At 51.5% G+C, this 22,898-nt stretch overlaps 5 protein-coding genes across 5 annotated transcripts; 3 read left to right on the plus strand and 2 right to left on the minus strand.

The window, feature by feature from the left end:
• Positions 1-1,383: 1,383 nt before the first annotated feature.
• EMWEY_00010050 (hypothetical protein) lies at positions 1,384-2,137 on the minus strand (the record flags this gene model as incomplete). The annotated part of the gene is made up of 2 exons (XM_013482572.1): positions 1,384-1,498; positions 1,788-2,137. The coding sequence occupies 2 exons, from the start codon at positions 2,135-2,137 to the stop codon at positions 1,384-1,386; spliced, it is 465 nt and encodes a 154-aa protein (XP_013338026.1).
• A 308-nt stretch (positions 2,138-2,445) lies between these two features.
• Positions 2,446-3,814, plus strand: EMWEY_00010060 (inositol monophosphatase domain-containing protein, putative; the record flags this gene model as incomplete). The annotated part of the gene is made up of 3 exons (XM_013482573.1): positions 2,446-2,619; positions 2,843-3,130; positions 3,386-3,814. The coding sequence occupies 3 exons, from the start codon at positions 2,446-2,448 to the stop codon at positions 3,812-3,814; spliced, it is 891 nt and encodes a 296-aa protein (XP_013338027.1).
• Positions 3,815-5,919: 2,105 nt separating this feature from the next.
• On the plus strand, positions 5,920-6,920 carry EMWEY_00010070 (hypothetical protein, conserved; the record flags this gene model as incomplete). Its single annotated transcript, XM_013482574.1, has 2 exons — positions 5,920-6,639; positions 6,849-6,920. 2 exons carry the CDS (start codon positions 5,920-5,922, stop codon positions 6,918-6,920), a joined length of 792 nt encoding a protein of 263 aa, XP_013338028.1.
• A 311-nt stretch (positions 6,921-7,231) lies between these two features.
• Positions 7,232-10,516, minus strand: EMWEY_00010080 (la domain-containing protein, putative; the record flags this gene model as incomplete). The annotated part of the gene is made up of 5 exons (XM_013482575.1): positions 7,232-7,624; positions 8,010-8,375; positions 8,622-9,015; positions 9,380-9,615; positions 10,103-10,516. 5 exons carry the CDS (start codon positions 10,514-10,516, stop codon positions 7,232-7,234), a joined length of 1,803 nt encoding a protein of 600 aa, XP_013338029.1.
• Positions 10,517-14,256: 3,740 nt separating this feature from the next.
• EMWEY_00010090 (zinc finger (C3HC4 type) / FHA domain-containing protein, putative) lies at positions 14,257-21,335 on the plus strand (the record flags this gene model as incomplete). The annotated part of the gene is made up of 6 exons (XM_013482576.1): positions 14,257-16,118; positions 16,654-16,789; positions 17,658-17,812; positions 17,985-18,903; positions 19,418-20,162; positions 20,359-21,335. The coding sequence occupies 6 exons, from the start codon at positions 14,257-14,259 to the stop codon at positions 21,333-21,335; spliced, it is 4,794 nt and encodes a 1,597-aa protein (XP_013338030.1).
• Positions 21,336-22,898: the final 1,563 nt, after the last annotated feature.

Here is a 22,898-nt window from a genome sequence, read left to right on the forward strand (position 1 = left end):
GAAGGAAAAAGCCCCTTTTAAGACTGCCATTTGGCAAACAAGAAGTAAAAATAAATTAAAACTAAGGGAGAGGAGAAGGCGCCCCTCTAAAAGGCATCGCCGCACAGCCGCAGTTCCTGGGGAGGCTGCTGCGGCTGCGCTGCTGCTGCCCGTGTGGCGCTGCAGCAGGTTTTGTCTTTTGTTATGTGATAATAATTAAAGAATAATAATCGAATATTCGCGAAGAAACGCGGGAAAAGGACGGCGGAGGAGGCAACAGTGGCACCAGCGCCACGTCAGAGTGGAGCAGCAGCTTCTCTAGGCACACGCGGCGGCGGGGGCGCTATTTTGCTGCAGCAACAATGGCCACAGCACCAACAGCAGATTGCTGTTCGTCGTTTGTAATTGCAGTTTATTGTCAATAAATAAGCCAAAGGAAACGAAGCAAACCTCAAGACAAACCATTGCAGCTAGCACAGAGACGCTTTCTTAAGGAAGGCCTCTAAGGAAGGGCCCCCCTATACGCAAAGAGGGCCCCCCTTCTTCTTTGTTTCCCCCTTAAAGCATGGGACAACTGTTCTTCTGTCTTTTTTATTTGCTTTTCCTTTCTCCTTTACTTTCCTGTCATGTTTATCAACTATACTCTCCCCGTTTGCTCGTTTCTCTCTTCGCCTGCCGGTTTATTCGTCGATTTGTCTCTTCGCTCCTTCTCGTGAATGTTTTCTCAACGTTTGTTTTTTGTTCGTTTATTCATTTGTTCGTCAGTTTATCAAGAAGATTATCTATTTATTTATCCATTCCCCGTGACCGTCTACCTGTTTAGTCGTCTATTGAGTGCTCGCATGACTGTGTACGCCGTGAATCTACGTTTGTTTATTTGTGTATTTATGTACTACTCGTTTATCGTTGTGTCGTTGTGTACTATTTATTTATTTCGTTCTGTACTTAGTGTATTTACTTTGCGTACTCGTCTGTCAAATGTTTGTTTAGTATTCTTGCTCATTGGTTCAGAATGCACTAACAGATTGGTTAATTGATTTGTTAGTCAATTAATTATCAATTAATTAATTAATTAATTAATTACAAGTCTATGGTCTGCATGATCCTCTCCTGCTGTTGGGTGCAACATCGGACAAAATGTGCTGCAGCATTGCTTCAGCACATTTTGCCTGGAGCTGGTGGCTGCAGTGTCTCCTTTTGAAAAGACAAAAGAAAAGGAAAAAGGGATGAGACAAAAAGAGCGATAAGAAGAGACAAATACCGCCACACAACAGCAAACCGTAAAACCTAGACACTGAAGCTGAGGTGGAGTGCAGCTGTTTCCTGTGGCTTTCCCTGCCCAGTGATTAAAGGGTAAGGGCTATTAATTTCAGCATTTGGGCTTAGTGTTTAGGTTCCGTGGGATTAAGGTTTACGGTTGAGGGTTTTAATAGCCCTCTCCTCTTCGGCACGCTGAAGGGCAAAGTACATCTGCCGCAAGCTTGGCTCCAGACAGACCCCCTCTCGGCTGTCTCTACAGCTGCAGCAGAAACGAGGACAGTGACAGCACACACACACACACACACACACACACACACACACACACACACGAATATCACAGAAAACTCTTGCTGGTGCTGGTGCCGCTACTCCTGCTGCACTCTGCGCAGCGAAGTCTTGCAGCAGCAGAAACTGCGGGGGTTGCAAAGGCCAACTGGAGCGGCAAAAGCAACACCTGAAGTGGCAACAGCAACAGCAGTTGGAGTAGCAAGAGCAGCACCAGGCAAAGAAGGAACAGCAGAAGAAGCGAAAGCAACAATAGCACTAACCGGTCACTCGCAAACTGTTCTATTGACGTCAGGGAAGATGGATTAGCGCCAGAGACCGCATTCTCCTGCTGCTGGTGCTGCTGCTTCTGCTGCTGCCGCTTTTGCTGCTCCTCTCCCTGTGCTTGGTGTTGTGGTTGGCGGTCCTCCTCGGCTTCGGCAGAAGCAGCAGCAGCAGAGGATGCTGCTGGAGATTGCTGAAGGTTTTGCGTCTTACTTTTACTTAAGTTGTCACTGAGAGTAGGGCGGCTGCCATCCCACAGGGCAGCAGCGGTGGCAGCAGAAACAGCAGCGGCTGCCGCCGCTGCTGCTGCGGTTGCAGCTGCCGCTGCACCACGCGGAATCCATGGCATCTCAGCCGTTATAGTGCAACATTGAGGAGCGAACCAATCGAAAGCCTTACGTCGTCGAGACGTGAACTCGCACACCCTAAACCTCGAAACTAAACCATGCACATGAAACCCTGGAACCCGTTGGGGCCTCTGCACCTGCAACCGACTGCGGCAGAGATCACTTAGGCATTTAAATGGTATTTAGTGCTTAATGAGTGTTTTATCGGCAGACAAGGAAGACAAATAAAACTGCCCCCTGCGGTACGTCGGAGGGTCAACGAGGGCATAAGGCACTGCGGAGAGAGCACTCGAGAGAAGATAGATCGAAAATGAAACAAAAAGTAGATTACTTTTGTTCTAAGGACAAATTTATTCAAATATTGGAGGGAAGAAGTGCGAAGGCACGAGCAGAAAGGCGGCGAGGGCCCCTTCAGGCCCCCCTCACACCAGTCGGCAGCGGCTGCGCTGCTGTTGAGCAGCTGCAGCGGCATAACGTGAAACAGGTATTTTTTTGTCTTGCCTTGGTATAAATACGTTTTTTCTTTTATTTCACTATTCAGGTTCGGAAGGAAACTCCTCTTAGACACATCACTGCCTTCCTTGCGTGCGCCATTGTCCCCTGCAGTGCACTGCAACGGCATTGGAGGTGTTGCCGTGCTCATTCTCACCCACCTTTTTGCCCAATTCGCGTTTGTTTACTCACTTGTGTGTGTATATAAAGTCTAGAATTGGCAGAACAGGGGTAGTTTAGTTCCACAAGTACACAAGAGCGCCCAAGAAATGCAGCAAAACCACGCCAGGGGGCCCCCCATGGGCCCCCCACTAACTTGCAGCGACCTGCCCCCTGTAGAGGCAGGGGATGGCCGCAAAGTAGATGTATCCGATCTGATTCACCTTTGTCGCCGCGCGTGCAATGCCATTCTTGAAGTGTATACACAGCCTGAGGAGGAGTGGCAAGTGGAGCACAAGGGCGGCACCGAGCCCCTCACCAAGGCTGATCTGCAGTCCAATCGGGTTCGACGGAAACCCCAAACCATAAACCCTAAACTCTAGGACAGTTATCTCGGGAATGGCGCTGTCCTGATCCTAAACAACCCCGGACTCCACAGCAGCACTAGCAGAAGCAGACTTTTCGCCATCATGCCTCCTCGACAGGCGCACATCTGTTGCTGCAGAAACCCGTTTACTTCTCCAACGCTTTGCATGCATATATGTGTATGCATCCGGGTGTATATCGAGCATTTTGTATGTTGTTAAGTTGTTTTGCAGGTGCTGTTGGGAGGTCTAAGAGACTTGTGTCCCGGCTGCCTGTTGGTGTCTGAGGAGAGCACGCATGCATCTGCTGCAGCACGAGCAGCAGCAGAGTTTGTATGGCTAGTGGATCCTTTGGACGGGACGAAGGAGTTTATAAAGAGAAACGGGGAATTCTGCGTCAACATGGGCCTCTGCTTCAGGGGGGCCCCCGTGCTGGGCATCGTTGGAGCCCCCGTTAGCGGTGCGATGTACGTAGGAGGAGAGGCCCTCGGGGGGGCATGGGAACTGCAAAAGGAAGGAGACCGTCTCCTTCCTCTGTCTTGTCGTGTATTTAGCTGGGGAGACACTGGCCTTAAAGTTACTGCCTCTTCTTCCCATAGCTCCCCAGACACCTGCGCCTTCTTGGCGCGGCTCAAGCAGCCGCAAATGCAGCAAATAGGGTAAGGCAAAGAAGAAAACGAACAGGAAAAGCCTTCATATCTTCCTGTTCCCACTTTCTCTGTATTGACTGAGCTGGTCTAGTTACATGCTGTGGAACTGATTCTGTACCCCAACCAGTGCTCCTGCTGGTACTGCTGCTGCTATTGCTCGTGCTCCTGCATGCCTTATGCTCTTCCCCATGCCCCCACAGTACAAATAAGCAGCAGCACACACACGCACATAGATGTAGGCACGAACAGCCGATCATGCAGGCGTCCTGCGTTCCTCCGTGTACGCCTGAGTCATTGCAAGTGAGAGCGCATGTATCGTCTTGCCTGCATTGGAGTTTTGTTGTTGTGTGTATTTGTGTGTGACTGTCTACCTGTCTGCCTGTGGCTGCGGTGCCTGTACAGCTCAGCGCTAAAGTTCTTGCGCTTAGCCTGCGGAGAGGCGCACATCTACCCCCGTTTTGCTCCCTGCAGCGAATGGGACACCTGCGCAGCGCACGCAATCTTGAGGGCTGCAGGAGGGGAGATCTACCGGTGGGAAGACGCAGCTAAAGGGGGCCCCCTGGGGCCCCTGCAATATAACAAACCCTCACTGCTGAATCCATCTTTTGTTGCTGTTGCCAAGCTCGCTGCTGGGGAAGACGAATGCCCTCCTCCTCTCTCTTCAAACTAAAATCAGTGCACACCAACAATGACGCAAACAGGTGCAAAAGGCTCTTCTTCTACCGCTACTGCCTCTGTTGCGTGCTTGTGTTGCATCACACTGGGCACAGCATACGGGCAGCGGGAGAAAGAGCGCATGCAGAAGAAAGAATATATGAAGGGGGCTCCTTGCTTTGCTTCAAGGCAGCAGTTGACTTTGTTCCACAGTGCATGAACGCGAGAACGCCCACAAAATCCCCACGACTCCAAACCACCACTCTTTCCGTTAGGGGTGTTGCTCGTCACTTTGGCGGGTCCAATCTCTTGTTCAACACTAAGAAAATGCTGCAGATGGAGAATGACGCCTATTAGAAATCCCATTCCTTTGTGCTGAGGGTTAGGGCTCAGGGTCTGGGAAGGCTTAGTGGGCTACTTGTCGATAGGTAGCAGTGTCAGACCGCCGCCAAGTCAATTATAACTCCGTGCCCTCAAGAAGGCAGCCTACGCTTCTTGCCGCGAAGGCGGTATATTCATGCCGTTGTAATGCAGCATAGCATACTGTATACCTTAACTGTCTTCCACACTACGGAGTATTGTTTGTGCTTTTTATTTTGAATGCAAGGAGTTAATATTAAGTTCTTCGATTAAATAAGGCACGTGATCACTTTACCTCTACGTGCTTTCAAGCATTTTAACCCTCCTGTGCCTCGCTGCCGTGTCTCAGCTGTTGTGTTTGTGCAGAGCTGGTTGTCCGGCGATTATAACACCCGTAACAGCATAAAACCTTAAAGCCTAGTTCATTAATAAAACAATAGATAGTAACTGTCCCACTAGAAGAATGAAATGTTGTGGATGTGCATTAGCAGTGGGGTTCTCCCGGCTCGATTCTGCATGTGTGAACACGTGGCTGAAACAAGAACACGGCAAGTAGAAGGCGCTGCAATACATCGTTTCTGCACTTATCCTTTTCTTCTTTTTATTTCAAAGACATTACTTTAAGTGGATACTCAAGGATATTAATTTTATGAAAGTGATGGCTCCAATGGAACAATCGGCTGGATGCCCAACCGCCGCCCATGCCTGCATGCAGCCGTCCATTCGCGAACAAACCTTCGAATGAAATATGTAAACGAATAATTTCACACAACTAATCATTCATAACATGCAAAATACACCTGGGTTTTGAGCCGTAATCGCGCTTGAGCGTTAGTTGTACGCCCCTTTTCAGTTGCCCTCTCGCTGTGAATTCAAGGTTTTGCATTTCATGTTTTTGTGAATTTGTGCTCCTGCCATTGTTTTGTGATATCTTTTTCTTGAAATTCTGGTTTTGCGATTTCGTGTCTCTGCCTTCCATATCCGTGCAAAACTGTGCGTCTGAATTCATGTTTCATAGCTGCACAATCCTGCTGTGCCTGTTGGCTCGTCGTTTTAATACATGTGTCTGAGTCCGCTTCAGCGGGATTCTCTTCATCTTCTGCTATGGATTCGACGGCTGCTTCCAGCAGCATCGATTCTCAGCCTCCGCAGCAGCCTTCTTTGATTCCTTCAGAATCCAGCTTGAATGAATTCTGTGAGCCGGCATCGCGCGCGGCGCACTCTGAGGAGCCCAGCGAGAAGAAGGAGCGCCTTGGCTTCTTTGCAGGTCTTTTCTTGGGTCTGGAGGGGAACCTTAGGCGTGCAACAACAGCCGCCACGGACACCTTAGGTGTATATACACTTCCTTCCCTCTTCATTGGAGGTAGCCTCTTGGGGGTGGCCGCTGCAACTATTTCGTTTAAATCCCGCATGCGCGCCTTGCGTGCTGTCAATGCAACAACATCAGCAGCCCCAGTTTGCGCGCCAGCGAGATACTACTCCCATCGTACTCTTGCACTGTCGCCAACGGCAGCAGACTCTCCCGCCGCTGCCGCAGGAACGTCTGCTGCTACTCCTCATCCCGTCCCTTGCCGCGATCCCCAGGCTGCTTCTGTCATTGCCACTGAGCTGTCTAGGCACCGGCACCAGCAGGTATGGGACACAGGCGACGACGACGAAGAGTCGGGGACAAATCCCGAAGGGGCCCCCCGGGGCCCCCCTTCAGCTACAGAGTTGTTTACGCCTAAGGAGCTCGCGACTCTGTTCCTGCTGCCCGCAGCTACAATTCTGTCCGTGTTGTCTGGCGTGTGGCTGTTTCTGAAGTGGCAAAGCAATATTACTGGCGTAAGTACTTAGCTGGCTGTATGCCGTAGAGAGTTGCACGTACACCCCAGTCACTTGTCTGTGTATATTCTTTGCTCTTTCCATGTAGCTGGCAGAGGAGTCACCAAAAGGCCTTGTGTATAGTAAACGAGCTCATAAATGTACCTCAGCACGACTGCCGAGTTTGTGGTTGCAAATTTTCTGTTTAACGTGTGTGCTGCTATATGCAGCTGCAGCACTTCATAGCCGCCACCCGGTGGTTGGCGGGCAGCGGCCCCTCTCCTCCCCGGCGCCCGTCGTAAACGAACTGTTTTGTTTCTCGTGAAGCAGGTGCATGCATGCAAGATGCGCGTACACCACAGCTGCTCACGTCTCGCTAGATTCGAAACAAATGCAGTAGCAGTTGGGAGTAAACACAAAAGACGACAGTAAAACTCACTGCCGTCATTCCTCCTCCTTCCCTGACTGCAGCACCAGCTGCCCCCCAGCGGCACTAGACGGACTCGACTTTGATGCGCTAGCGAGCCCATTCTTGAGGTTCCATGCGCATGCACCAATGCATAGAGCATAGTCTTGGGACTATTTGAGTTCAAACCGGCACGCGAGGTTGTCTTCAGGCGTCCGTCTTCCCAGCGGTGCTGCTGCTGGAGGCAGTGGGAGGTTCTTCGTTAGCTTTATTTGCACTGGATGGGGTTCCGTCTTTAGTTACTTCTGTTGCAACACTTGGACTCTTGTTGCTTTTACTATCCTTCTCGTTATCACCTGCTGCCGTGCTGCTGCTGCTGCCCTCCTCTCCTTCTGCTGTGTTAGGCTGCTGCCCGGCGCCGTCACCGGTGGCTGCAGCAGCAGCTGCTGCTGCTGCCTTGCGCTTCTGCATCTGCTGCTGCGCTGCATCAAATGCTGCAGCAGCCAACTCGTAGCGCTGTTCCATGAAGTTGGTGAAGGCCTCCTCCTTAACCGGTGGATTCCGTGAGATCTCCGCCATACACTTTGCCAACGAGAAGTCCTAAAGGAGGAGCAGCACCACAAACACACAGCCAGCTTTACTAATCGGCGAAGCAGCAAGCGCAGCCCTATTGCAAGCAACTCCCTGCCATCCCAACGTAGCCAGAAAGCATGCAAAGGAGGACAGCATGCACAAAAGAAAGAAATACTCGCCCCCCGCTTTCTGTACTCTTAGGCGCAGCAGACCCGCATATACACGAGGGAAGCCAAAGCTCATCATACAAGTAAGCAGCAACATCGGTGTGAGCCAATATATCAACTCGGCAGCAATCGAATGAAATACATACATGGGGGCAGGGCAAAACGAAAGACAGCCCTCAGAGCAAACAAGGCGCGCAAATAGAGAACAGAGCCTCATAGAAAATATATGCTGGCACTTCACTGACCTCTGCATCTTCTTGCTGCGTCTGTTTGTGTTGCCGAAGCACGAAGAAACACTTGGAGGGGCTCCCGTCCTTGTTAGTTTTAGAATGTAGGTCAACTCGTATCCCCACAGGCTGCTTATCGCTGCCTCCTTTCTTAACAAAGGCATTGGGGTGGTACTCTAGCAGAGCCAGCACTGCTTTCTCTGCGACGGAGTCCTTCTTGAGAGTCTTCCCGGCCTCCGTCTTGTCTAGCAAGTCGTGCATGCATTTATTAAGATGATCTACGCTATTAAAAGAAGCGCCTCCTAAAGTTAGCGGCAAACCTGCAAGCTGGCGACGAAACTGCTGTAACTCCTTTTCCCTGGATGAGCGAACGCGAGGAGGCAACTGCAGATGCACCAGACAGCCAGCAAACCCTAGACATGCCACAGACAACCCTACAGGGAAAACCTCTAAACCTTGCAGCAGCAAACCCTCAACTCCATGGGAACCGACCCTCCAACTACCCTGCTGACAAGCTCGCGAGCTCGGCAGTTCTTGGGCGGCTGGCTCGCGAGTTATCTCGCTACCAGATCGTTAGTTCGTTAGCTCCCCAGTCACCTATCGCGGACCACACAGGTACGAAAGCCTTACATCGGAGTTGCATGCTGCTCGAACCTCTCCTGGCGTCATGAGGCTGAGGATTGCCTCCTTGCCCTCAATTTGCAACTGAAGAGTGTTCTTTAAGAGCTCTTTGTCCCCCTTGAAAGAGCCCAACCAAACTGTACACTGGTGCTGAGAGTTAATGCGGGAAACGTACCGCACTTGTACCTGCATGGTGTCAAAGAGGAAACAGAAATGCATGTAGTGAATGGTGAAAAAAAGCTGCCAATATACAAGAGTAGGCACATTGGCTTGCAGCTCTACTGCAGCGTTTAACTTGCTACGCAAGATAAAAAGATGCATATACGCCGAAGCAACACAGACAGACATTCGTGCGTTCATATGCATGCAAATAATGAGGAAATGTAAAGCAAAGCAGCGAGATCTGCACACCAAAGCAAACAGAACAAACACGCAACAAAAGTAGCAAACAAAACAACAGAAATACGAACTTTCGGGGGAAGCTTCTCTCTTAGAGCGTCTTTGATTGACTGCCACTTCGGGGACTCTTCAGGCAAATTACTTAGGCGAGCTAGGCAGCTGCACGAAACAAATAAAGCAACAAATGCAAAACAAATGCAGGGCATGCTGTCAGCTACAGGAGAAGATATAGCAACGCACAGCAGCAGCAACACCAGCAGGTACAAAAGCAGCCAGGAATGCAGTCAACAAAAATGGCAACAGAATCGACATCAGAAGCAGCAGCAGCAGCAGCCCCAGCAGCAACAGCAAACGCTGCACCAGGGTACCCGACAGCATGGGGGTCTCTGCCTATCCCGCTATCGTCGTTGTTCTTGTTGTTTCTCTTTTCCTTTTTGCGAAGAGGAGGAAGAGGTTTACTCCTTTTAATCCAAATGTTTTTATCTTCATCTGTAACAACAGTCAGTTCGGTGCTGTCTGCAAGTGCAGCAGTAACTTCTTCTGCTGTTGCCTGCAGCGACTTCATTCGTGGGCTGCTCAATACCGAGTTCATGTGCAGAGACACCTGAAACGCCGAAGCACGCTACAACAACAGCAATGGCTCCCAGCTCCTGCTGCTCCTCCTGCTGCCGCACTGTTGCAGCACTAGCAGAAACCAAAGAGAAGACAGACAGAGACTAGAATAGACTAGACAGCCCGAAGACACAGGAAACAAGCAGAGAAGGAGCGAGAGAGGCAGAGACAGTAAGCGACAAAGATAGCGAGTGGGAGGTACAGAGAGAGAGCGAGAACGAAAGAGACAGAGAGACGGAGACAGAGAGGGATAGCGACAGAGAGGGGTAGAGAGAGCGAAAGCGGCAGATATTGAGTGAGAAAGATAAAAGGAGAGACAAGGAAATACACATACACTGAGACCCATGCGGAGAGAGAAAGAATGGCAGAGCCCGGGAAAGCTACACATATCGAGACAGAGAAACAAGCAGGAGGATGAAGAGAAAACGAAAGAAGAACCTCAGTTGGCTGCAAGCGCTGCAGGTGATATTACCACTCACTCCCTTCCCTTGCTTTTCTGCCTCTTGAATTCTCTCATGGAAGAAACTGTCCGTTGCCAAGTTAGCATCGCATAAGTAGTACTCAACTTGCCTCTTTAAGACGGCAAGGAGCTCTTCTTTAGTCATTTCTTCCCTAGACTTTTGCTTTGGTTGCTTATAGCCATCTTGACCTGTCTTCCTTCTCTTCGCATTAGCAGCACCCTCTCCAGAGGTTGCCTCAGACACGGCACCGCCAGGGCGCTTGTTGCTATTGTTAGCAGCAGCAGCTCCCTCGCCTTTTCCTGCTGCTGCATTTTCAGATGATCCACCGGCTGCTGTGGCTTCCGGTGCTGCTGCCGCCATTTCTCCCGCTGTTGCTGCTGCTCCTCCTCCTTCAGCCAGAGGAGGCGCAGCTGCTGCTTCTTCTACAGCCATGGTGTTCTGGGGCCTGACACTAGCTGCAGCGGTATACAACTGTTGCAGAGTTGTGAGTCATTAATTAGGAGAAAACAAAACAGGAGCAGGAATCAAACAAAATAAAGGGTTCTTTGGAGTGGGCCCCCCCAGGTGTGGGGCGCAAAGTCTCGATGGGGCTGCAGTTTCCATGCCAGTCACTACCTTCTGCCTCTATTGCTGTGTATAATTTTGATTAAATAAATGCATTTATATTTACACCAATAACGGGCCACTCAAAGAAGGTAAAAGTGGCTGAACGCGGTTTTCATCTTGTGTCTGTACGTCCCGTGCAGCTGACTGGGACTTGCAGGCTTGGCTTGCCATGTTCGTGCTCCGTTGTATATCTGTACTTCCAATTTGTTTTTCTTTACCTGTCGACTTTTCTTTGCCAGACAGCATCTACACCAATTCGCTCTGGGTGGCCTAGCTAAGGTGTCCACGATTCCGCAATTCCTTGTGGTACTGGTCATCTACTACGGCACTCACGAGACACTCCCTCCCTACCCGTTTAGATAAGAAGGAGAAAAGCACGACGGAGATAAAACGCGTCTGCAGCCGGTCACCCGAATGCCAATGTCAGCGAGTGGCTATGTAGCACGAACTATTTTGCACTACTAAGCTTTTAAGTACAAATGCTTGTGTTCAGTGTTTTCTCCCACATCAGCCTCCCCAAAGCGAGTAAATATAAGTACGTTGTGCATTCATGTGCGGTCATATTCACTAGGAAACACAAATGACCTACAGAGTAGGTATATTAGGGCGACATATTCTAGCCAGGCCATTTGCTCTGGCGTGAGGCCTCTAGCAGCTCCTACGTTATCGCAGCAACACCCCTTGCTAGTGGATGCAACAACAGTTGGATGGGTGGAGGACACTTTCTGAGATTCTCCAACCTCTTTATGTGCTCTACCCTGTAGTTGTATCGTCTGAAGTTTTTTCAGGCAACCTAGAGCTCCAGTGACGACTCTCTTCACTGCCACCAGTGGCTGAAGTCAATCACTTTATTCTGCATGAAGAGGTATGCATTGCATGCGACGCCAAAGTTCTCTGCCGTGGCACTTTGGATCTGTTTGAAACATTTGGTATTGAGAACGCCGTCACAACAATTCAACTATGATGCAGAAGGGCAAGTTTGCCCGAATCGTTGGTACTAACTGCGAATGCTTCGCATTCGAAGGATTCCTGATGGGAAATAGTTCATCGGCTAGTATCTCCATCTTCTGAAGCCCTGCTGTGCTAATACAGCTGCCGACCTCATGTGAAAAGCAGGCGCGAAGCAACATGTAGGCGTTATGCCTGTCTGACATCTGGCTGGATCCTGAGGTCAAAGTACGTGTTTAATGAGTATCTAGGTTGTTGGGGCACGCACGTAAAGACGGTGTGGCGCTTCCCCTGGTTCTGTGCTGGAGTCGCAGCACGAAGAACTCATGCTAAGCCACCTCATGTCCATGCAAGCCCCTAGAGCCCTAGCCTGGGGGTTACGGAGCACCTTACGACTGGGTCTGACCTTATATTAGCAAGGGCTAACTGCGGTTATTAGAAAAGATAGACGGGTTGCGCTACACTTTATAGAAGTGCAGGCTGTCTAACACTACAGCAGCAGCAGGGCAGCAAGCACGTGGTGAAAGCCCCACCACCATAGCTGGGCTACCTTGTGCATAATAATAGAGCTCAGCGATGGAAGAGAATAGCCAGAAAGGCTGTCGATGTATGGTGTAAAAGTCAGGAAGAGAAGCAACGGCAACTGCAGCAAAAGTCACCGGGGTAATGGCAACATGACCAGCAGAAACATGACTGAGCCATGAAGTGGAGGAACGTCTGAGATTGCTGTTGCTGCTGGACGGTCAGTGAAACAAGAAACCGACGCAGCGGCAAGGGAAGCCGAAGAGAAGCCAGCAAGGTCTGCGGCACTATGCTCATTAGATGGGAGCACCAGACGAGCAGGAAGCAGGAGGGATGGACACCAGAGGTCAGATCTATTGACGTCGCTTCCAGGACTTCCCACCGCCAGAATTTTCGCCCTGAACAATAGGAACCCCAGCAGCAAGCACTGCAACACCAAGGGATGCAAAGGCAAATGAGGCAGCAACACGATATGTAACTTTAGCATATGCAGCTGCAAGAGCCACTGCATTAAGAGATAGCAGGAAGAACCAATGGAGTTGCACAAGCAACACTTTCTGTAGCATTCACCTGCATTGTTGTCTGTTGTAAGTTGAAAGTTCAAACATGTATTTCTGCTTGTATGCAGGCAGCATACCTAAAGCGTGCCTTTTGGACTTGCCATATACTAGCAAGTGCTGCACTGTGGGTTGCAACATGTGCAACGCCACTGTATTTTCCAGCCAACCACAGGACCTGGGGCCGCTGTGACCGGGTTACCTAGGGCTTGGAGTTAGAGCCCAGCCGCTTGTTGTTATATCTTGACTCTACTGTAGCTGATGGCGGTTCTCTCCTACAGTTGCGAAGGCTCGTTCCGAGCATGACTTACCCTTCGCTCGCCTTTGAACCCCCCCAGTAACCCTTAAACTCTAAACGCTGAACCTCCGCAAATACCTAGCATAAGCCTTTTTATACGTAACTCATGCTTAGCCAGGGCCTGCCAGCCGGTATTCTTCCAGTAGTTGTTTGCAGCGGAGGGTTTGCGTCTTGATGCTACATCTTGAAGGCATGTGGCGTACTCCTTTTAGCTGTTTTGTTTGTGTATAGGAGATGATATGTGTGCAATTTGCTGCTGTTTTCATAAGATTACTCCCCCAATTTTGCAGCGCCTTCCTGGGTTTGCAGCTCCTGCTCCCCATACCCGCGGTTTGCAATCAGTTCCACGTGCTAGTGACATATTTAGAGCCTTTCGTGTCATTCTAGAATTGAGTTTCATCCTTATGTATACAACGGCGCCTACATAGAAGTCGGAACAGCAGCCAAGCTGCCCGGAGCAGCAGCAGCATTAGCAGCGACAGCAGGAGCGCCAGATGTGTGTAGCAGCAAAACACCCGTTTGTTGACGTCTTCTTGTTGGTTATCCTTTTTATTTTCAGATCGATGTTACGTTTTTCTTTTATTTTATATTCTTTTACTCTCTGTAGACCAGCGGGTGCCCGCACCGCCGCTTAGTAGCCGCAGCTGCTGACTGGCACCAGGCGCAGCAGCAGATTACCCAAAGCAGCAGCTGGACACAAAACACATCCGTGTTAGCCCCTTTTCTGCCGCTTTTTAAACTTTTTGCATTTTATTTCAATTTGAACATTGACAAAGACAGCGGCACACAGAGTTGCAGCAGCCCCGCCCGCGGACCATTGGTACGGAGTGGTCCGCCTGGTTAGGGCCTCTTGTGGGGTCTCATTCGCCTACTGCTGGCAGCAAACGCTCCACATCACTGATCGGCTGCAGTAGGCACTGAATTTGGTGGGTGTTGGAAGCAGGCGGAGACAAAACCAGCATCTGCTGCTCCTCCCTAGGTGCTGTCGTCTGGCTCCGTTGACACCGCCCGCTACCGCTGAGGTGCTGCTGCTGCCATTGGCAGCAGCAGCATATCTTTAATTAAGTTGACACAGCAACAGTGCGGAAGTACTTGGGCAGTTGCAGAAGACCCGGTAGAGGCGGGCGACGAGGACGTGGACATCTTACATGTCCAGTGGTCAGTCTTGCGTGCCATAAAAGCTTCTTCTAGGAACTGCAACAGACGCCGAGACAGCAGCTGCAGGAGAAATGCCAGTGCAAATGGATGCACCGTCTGGGAGCCCGAGGACACCAGGGAGACGGCCGCGGCGGCGTGGAGTCCGCTCACAGGCCCACGATGTGCCTCCAACGGCAGAAGCCGTAATTACAATAGGGGAGGCTGCTCCTGTAGGCAACGGCATTGCTGCCTCTGCTGATGCTGGTGGGACAGCATCTCCTAGCAGCCTCCAGAGGCAGCAAGAGAACTCCCCCTTTTCGTATTGCCATTCTGCTGGTGGTGGTGCTGCTGGTTCTGCTGCTGGTAATGCTGATGGTAATGCTGGTGCTCCTCGTGCTGCTACTACAGCAGCAGCCCCCACAACAGCCAAATGCCCTCAAAAGGCTTTTGAGCGATGTGGTCTGGATATCTGCCGCCGCAAGACAAAGGGAGACAGAAAATGCGCGAGAAGCAACGGAACGCCCCAAAACTGCTGCAGAGAAAAGACAGCGGAAGAAGACCTTTCAAATAACAACAGGACCAAATTACACTTAAACTGTTCGAGGAGACACCAGAGGACAGACGGGTTTGCGCAAGTAACAAGTACAATGAGTGCCACAACGGGGATACCTGCAACAGCCACAGAAACAGAAGCCAACACTGTAGCAGCAGGATCATCAGACCCTTCCACCCTCACTGCACCAACACCGTCTCCCGCTGCAGGAGCAACGGCAGCACCGCCCGGAAGGGCGGGCGCGCCTGTAGCAGCACCTACGGGAGCACGAGAAACAGAATCTGCGGCGGCAGAAGAAGCAGCAGAAGCAACAGAAACAGCAGGCGCACAAGACGCAGCAGGAGAAGCGGAAAAAGCAGAAGCAGACGAAGCAGCAGTAGCAGCAGAAGCAACAAGAGACGCAAGAACAACAGGATCACCAGGAACAACAGGAGCAGTAGTTGGAGGAAGAGAAGCAGCAACAATAGCAGCAGACTCTGTACCTACTATACCTTGTGCGCCTGTCGCTTCACTCACCATGGCAGCTTCTAACAGGATGGTTGGTAGCCCCAAGTCGCCGCTCGCGCCGCTGCAGCGGGCTGCAACAACCACCGCCACCAGCAGCAGCAGCAGCACCAACAGCAGGAGCGGCCGCAAGGGCAGCAGCGACGCTGCCAGCCCCGGCAGTCGCCTGAGAAGCAGCAGCACCAGCAGCAGCAGCAGCAGCGGGACCGGTCTTGTCAGCAGGAGCCGCAGCAGCAGCAGCAACAACAGCAGCATAAACTGCAGCAACAGCAGCAGCAGCAGCAACAACAACAACAGCAGCTGCTGCAGCAGCAGCTGCTGCAGCAGCAGCAGCGCGAGTAGGAGGATGGTGTGTGGGGTGTCTGTAGAGGAGTTGGGTGGAATGTACCGGGAGTTGACTTGTTCGATTTGTTTGGAATTGTTGAGTTTGCCAGTAACTCTGTCTTGCGGCCATTCTTTCTGTCGCTACTGCATTGCGCACAGCAAACTGCTTACAAAGAAATGTCCCCTCTGCCGACGCGCTCTGGGAGACGAGTTCCCGCTCAACACCGTCTTGTGTAACTTGTTGGCTGCCTTCTCGCGCATGCAGCAGCAGCTCCAGCGCCAGCAGCAACGCCAACAGCAGCAACAGCAGCTCCATCAGCACACGCAGCAGCAGCAGCAGCAGCAGAAACAGCAACAGCACGCGCTCTCTCCCCTTAGCAGCTCCGTGTTGTCGCAACATGCAGGTTGTCCCGTTGATGGGGCTTGGTGGTCACAGCACTGTATCAAACCTCGTGTTGCTGCCCCGCTGGCGCTGCGGCTGCTGCTGCCTGAAATAGCTGCAGAAAGCTGTCTCTTTATGGACGACATCGTAGCCTCTGTCCTCCACCTATTTGATAAACACAAACTTTGGAGGGGACAAAGATGGTGGGTGGAGACGAAACGCCACCCCACAACAACCAGATCATCAACCCGCTCCTGCTGCTGTTGCTACTGGCGTGTTTGCTGCTGATGCTGATGCTGCAGTTGCCGTTGCAATGACGCTATGGGCGCTGCTGCAGATGCTGCTGTTGTTGTTGTTGCTGTGGCTCCTTCTGCTGCATATAGATGTTAGGACTGCAGTTGCAGCTGATATTGATACTGCGTCTGGTGCTACTGCGGCAGCTGCAGTGCCCAGATTTTTATGTATGTGCGTATGGATGTGTACATACAGAAACGCATTCGCTTGTGATTTACGACAGCTGTATATTAAGTACTAATTATCACTAGCTGCCATCCTTATTATTGTTATTATAATGGTTTTGAATATTGTAATAATAATAAGTAGTATTTTCATTACTATTGTTAGGCTGTTAATTTTTAGGATCTTTATTGTTGGTATTGAATGTGTTGTCTTTATTATTAGTATTATTAATAATACGATCGATATTGTTGGTATTGAATGTGTTGTCTTTATTATCAGTATTATTAATAATACGATCGATATTACTATTATTACCATTAATGATATTGTTATTAATATTATGATTATTGATATTATTATTTTGAACATCTGTGGAACTGCAGGTGTTTTTCATTGGAAGACGCCGAGACATTCTGTAAGATGATTGGCTATAGCGAGGCAGACAGAGGTGAATTCTATATCTTAATAATACCGTGCTAGATAAATAAATATATTATTAATACGTAAATTAGTAGTAAATTGTTCGTTTATTACTATATTTGTCAACCAAGCAAACGGAAGAGAGCAAACAGACAGACACCCAAGGTAGACAAATTAACAAGGCGATTAACAAGCAGAGCAAGGGAGAGACAGACAAACAGATAAAAAAAGACAAGAAAATAAAGAAAGGAAGAGCAGTGCTCGCGTGTGTTGCATTGCGGTGTGTATAGTATAGTATCCGTGCATGCACACGAATACCCTTACTATGGAGAGGAGCACCTAGCTGCTCTGTGTCTGCAGAGGGGACACTCGGTCGTCTCCGCCGTTGGGTGGAAGCGACGTGCGTCTCTGCGCTGCCGTGGAGCTACGGCGGAGTTGACAGTACAGCGGCAAGAGGAGACAACTGCCGCCTCGCCGTCCGCGTTGCTCGTGACAGAGCCCACCGTATTGAAAGCAAGATCTTTGACGCCAGAAACATTCCTGTCTGTCTCCTTCTGTGCCACATCTCTGTCTCCTCTCTTGAATATTTCTGTCTCCTCCTCTCTCTCCTTTTTTGCCTCCCCCCCTGTCTTTCGCCCCTTGCTCCTCCTCTTGCCTGTCGCCTCCACCACAGCTCACGATCGGTTTTGGTCCACATGTGTTTACTTGTCCCTTTTTATATCCGCCCTGCTGAGTGTCTCGGTCGCCGTGTTTATGTCCCCCTGTAGTCTGTCGTTGTCTTCGTCGGTTTGCCCCTTTATGTCTCCGTATGTGTCATTTTGTGTCATTTGTTGGGTTGCATTTGATGCTGTGTCTGTGCGTAGCACGGGCTGCCTTGGGACCTGGGGAGGCATCAGCAGTCCCTGCTGCACCTGCCGCATTCTTCTGTTTCTCTTTCTCACCTTCTCTTCTTCCGAGACCAGAAACGCGGCAGCCTGCAGCTCATTGACTTGGGCTCCACCATTGGCACCATGGCCAAGTAGGCCCCGCCGTGCTGCTTCCACAGCTAGCTAACTATTGTTAGCTAAGACTGCGGAACCCAAAATGGAGATCGGGTCACATTAAAGGTTTCTGGTTTCCGTGGAGAATGGTCTATGAGAACTTGCCGTGGTGAGTGCGCTGCTGCTGCTGCTGCTGTTGCCTGTTTGCAGGGTTTCTGGGGTGCAGCCGCTGCGGTCCGGAGATTTGGTTCACATTGGGGACCGTGTAGAAGTGTCCGTGGAGATACACCCCGCTCCTCTGAGGCTGCGAGAGGGGCAGACAGGCAGACACCAGCCATTATACAGGAGCACCAGCAGCGGAAACAGCGGCACCACCAGTAGCAACAGCAGCAGCAGCAGCAGCAACAGCAGCGGCGGCAACAACAGCACCATTAGCAACGGCAGTGCCAAGGTTGAAGAATGTCCGTATTTGCTGTCGCAGTGGGACACGGTCCTCAACAAAGTGGTGAGTCCTATGCTGTCGTACGTGGATGGGACAAGGGGTGCAACAGCAGGGGGAGCAAGAGCGGCAGCAGGAGCAACAGGAGCAAGAGGAGGAGCAGCAGCACCAGTAGCACCAGCAGCAGTAGCGGCTTGGGAAGGGGGTTGGCTTTGGTGGGATGCTGCATCTGCATCAGCCACTGAGGGTAATACCAACCATCGTTGCGGCGAAGGGGAAGAGGCAAGCAGAACGCTCTTGCGTTCTTCCTTCGGAGGCCCTCAGGAACTTCCTCCTAAGCCTACGGCAAGCTCGAGCTGCAGAAACCAGCCTGCAACAGCAGCAGCAGCAGCAGAGGGGGAGGAGGAGGAGGCGGATCGCAGCTGCGGCGTTCCCCGCATGGGTGCCTCCTGCAGCACGGGGGAGAGGGCGGCACACAAATACGCGCCAGGAGTGGGAGGAGGCGACAGGAGCCTCTCTCTCTCTGCTGCACGAGGCTGTGTGGGGAGAGGACCTAATGAGCCTTTAGAGCCTGTTGAGTCCTTTTTGCTACTGAAGATATCGGGTCAAGAAGGCAAAGAAGTGTGGATAGATCCAAAGGGTGTCATCCTGGGCAGAGGGCCGCACACGCACACAAGCGAACTCAAAAAGGTCTGCAGCTACAGCAACTGCTGCTGCTCCTCCTCCTGCGGTTGCCGAGGGACTTGCTGCTGCTTCTAGCTCTGGTGCTATTGTCCTAAGAGCTACTGCTACTGTTGCTGACACAGCCAAAGCAGCTTGGGCGGCTGCTGGTACCTGCTGCTTCTGCTTGTGCTGCTGCTGCTGCTGCTGCTACTCTTGCTGTGCTTGTTCTGCTGCTGTTGGTGTTGCTACTCCTGCTGCTGCTGCGCTGTCCTTCACGGAGGGGGTGCTGGGTGATGCAAATGTGCGCCTTCACGTTGGCTTTCTCTGGAGTCCCTCGTTACAGCCAACAAGGGCTGTGTCTTCTTAGGAACCTGGCTTCTCCGTTGTTATCGTTTGTTTGTCTGTACACGTGCTACACTTGTCTCTTTTTGTATATCAGCGCTAACTATCTCATGCTGATTGCTTGCATTAGTGGGCCAAATGACCTGCAGCTGCTGCTCAGGATTAGTGAACTATGGCTGTGTTGGTGCAAGTGCTGCAGGTGTCTGTGACATCGAGTAACGGTTACGTGAGCCGCCAGCACTGTCTCCTTTACTACGACGGCCGCCAGCGGGGGGCCTCCAGCCGCTGGATGCTTAGGGACCTGAGCACTTTAGGAACTTTTATTCGCCTTAAGCCCCTCCAACCCTTTCCTTGCTCCCTCAGGCCCCACACGGTGTTCAAAGTCGGGCAGTGCAAGCTTGAGGTCGCCCCTTGGTGTGATTTGCAGCACCAAACGCGTTCTGTGCCTGCCGACATAACCCAAACCCTAACCCAAGAACAGCCAGCAGGGACCGTAGGGGGCCCCACAGGGGCCCACATGGGGGCCCCATCAAATGACTATCCCGCGGGGGAGTCCTTCCCAGGTTCCTCGCCAGGGTCTCTGCTGGGAGGTGCCCTTGTAGGGGATTCCCTCGGTGCCTCGCATGGGGTGCAAGAAGGCGGGCACCAAGGCCAACCCGCCCTCCTGACCCCTGCTGTATTTCATGCTGCTACGTCACTGCAGGAGATAGCGATGGAGCTCCAAGGCCGGGAGCGCCTGAATCTCGGCGAGGCCCCTGAGATGCCCCAGAACCTTTTACTTGGGGACCTGGAGGCTGCGGCGGCAACAGCCCCTCCCTACCCTCTTGGGTTGCATACGGAGAGGGACGCCACAATTCCCCGTTTGTTCACGAGCTTTCCGGTGTTTGCGCCCTTAGTGAGACCCACAGTAACCGAAGCGGCGCTGCAGCCACAACCTCTACAGGGTAGGAGGAGGCCTGATAGACAAACAGATAGTTATATCCCAGGCATGCGGCTTCTTTCGAGGCGCACAGCACTAGTGCGTGTTTGCATGCATGCATTTCGTTCCTGTTTTTGCGGGCCAGATAGCAATTCTGTGATCATCTGCAGGGTTGTAAAACTTGTTGCGGGGCTTCTCATTGCTGTGCTGCTGCGCTGCAGCGCAAGACCTGATGCAGGTGCGGCTGCTGCCACAAGAGGCTTCCCCGCTGCAGCATCCGCCCCTACAGTGTTGTGCACAAGTCTCGAGGTATGAAGTGGAACTTCTAGAGGAAACAGAACATCGACGAGGGACGGGGGCCCCGCAACAGCAATCAGCAGTGTGGCATCCCAGTGCTCCTCAGCAGCAGCACACACCCTCCCTGCTGCAGCCTCTACACTCCCTGCAGCAGCAGCTGCATCTGCAACAACTGCAGCACCTGCAGCAGCTCCAGCGCCTTCAACAGCAGTTTAATGAGGCAGCACCTGAGCCATTGGGAACAGTTGCAGGAAGTTTCATTGAACGCTCGTATGACATATTTCAACTACCAGGACTGCGTCTGCTCGACGGGGCCCCCGAGGTTCCTTCTGTTAGCGGGAGCATGGGGCCCCACGACGAGCATTGCAGACTCCATCCGCCTCACCTTCCCGCATCGGAGCACAGCGCTGCTGCTGCTGCTGCTGTGTCCCTTGACACAGTCGGCCACCTTGTTCACTGTCTCACGACGGCACAGCAGCAGCGACAGCTGCAGCAGGGGCAGCAAATAGCTCCTGGCCTGGGTGCGGTGCAAGAGGAAGTGCGCTGGGCACCTTCTCTCCAGGCTGACCCGGCCGCACTCACCAGCAGTAGGACTGCTGCAGTACCCCGCCACGGTTGGAGAGCCACCCGCCATGCTATGCAGGGGCACATGAATGAAATGGCCCCCCAATGCACTGAATGGGTTGCAAGACCCAGGCAAGAGCTGACGGCTGCGCCGGACATTCGCGGCAGAGGCGGATCGCACTGCAGCACTCGCTGTCGCCGCATGCAAGCTGTGCAGCAACAAACCGGGGGCTTCGCATCTGCGGCAGGCGGCTACCGCAGCCTACATGCAGGCTCAGGTGCTTCGCACACTGTAGCGGAAGGCTGGCCACAGGAGGATGAGCAGCCACAGGCCTAGGTGGGACGCCGGCTGCTGAGGGGGAGTGAGTTGCGTGATTTTGGGGTGGCACTGATAGGGATGGAGGAGAGGTTACAGTCCAACAAGAGGGTAGTTGAATGCAACTGCAGTGAAGTGGCAGCTCGTGACAAGGCGCCTGCGATCTCGTCGCATGCATTCTGCTATCCAGGTCTTCACAGGCCTATGTAGGACACCCACTGGCCTGCGGATTTGAAAGCGAAACAAGCCGCTAGTAGGGACGCCTCACGAAACCATTGAAGGGTCCTTGGAAACCCCACTAAAGGCCCCTGCAGGGTACCTTGGTTACTACTACCTTGGTTGCTACTACGTGGACGTGTGTGCCTAACTGCGAGCGTTCTGCAGAGGAAATTTTTTCCGCTGTGTCTAACGGCTGGCAGGCAATTCGGTAGTCTGTGTTTGATGTTGCTAGTGCCGTTTTATTTGCCTTTCCAGTGTTGGATGCAGCCTTTAGTGTTTGTTCCAAGCTGCTTGTTTTGTTCATTGGGGTTGGCTTGTAGCTCGCGCGTGTCAGAAATAGAGAGGGGTGTATTACAATAGATGTATATACAGTAAATATTTTATTTATATTATAGCTATGAGGAGGCTGCACGACGTTCGAACACATTTGATTGGCGTTTGTAGCCCCTCATGCCTTCATCAGGACAACAAACGTTGGCCGGCATTTGCACAAGTATTTTAAATGCATCCTGAAGAGCTCTCTCTTAGGCCTTTCAGATGATTTGGGGGATTTAAGAGCAGACACTTAAGCAGCAATAGCTAGTTAGCCAGTCGAAAACACATCTTGAGTCATGCAGATTATACTTCAGTTATTGGTGTTGCTACTAAGAATTTTGTTTCCCCTGCAGAGCATCTATCTGCCTGTGCTATGCGTATTTTTGGTACTATTTGTATGGCAAGTTCGCATGATGAAAATATGAAGGTGATGTTTTTATGAAGTGGCGTCTACTATTGGATGATGTCTGTGTAAACCCTTTCTGCTTCTTGGTGTAATTTTCTAAGAATATGTCTGATATGGGTGATCTCGTTGTGGAACCGTTCATTTTTCCCCTTCTCCTCTGTGAATTCAAGTAGTTGCTGAAAGCGGTATAGAGGGGCCATGAGGTCTAGTGGTTCATTTGTTTCTTCTTGCATGCGTGGAAGGCCAAGGGAAGCAGCTGCGTGAGATCGGACCCGTCTTAGCAACCCTTCGACTTGAGTCTGCAAGCTGCACAGTGCACGCTCGTGTATATATTCAGGGTGCAGAAGGAGGCTATAGTTGTTCCGTTTCACCTTTCGACTTCTTCTCTGATTGCGTTGTTACTTTCTAAGCCCGCCTTAGCTTTCTCTACGGCCTGCTGAAACCGGTGCGTGTGGTACCTGACAGTGGCCGTTTTGGCGGTTTTTCCCACAGATGTGTTGTGTAAAAAACAACAACATACCGCAATTTATTTCCTGTCGTCTCCAAGTCAGAGTGAAGGTACTGAAAGTGGGGAAGAATAGTTTCCACCTCGAAGGCAAGCTGCATAGCCTAAGAAAGCCGTATGCAATGCCGTTCGTAAGCGC

This window comes from Eimeria maxima, genomic scaffold (genome assembly GCF_000499605.1).
Source record: "Eimeria maxima Weybridge genomic scaffold, Emw_scaff67, whole genome shotgun sequence".
NCBI classification, from domain to species: Eukaryota; Apicomplexa; class Conoidasida; order Eucoccidiorida; family Eimeriidae; genus Eimeria; species Eimeria maxima.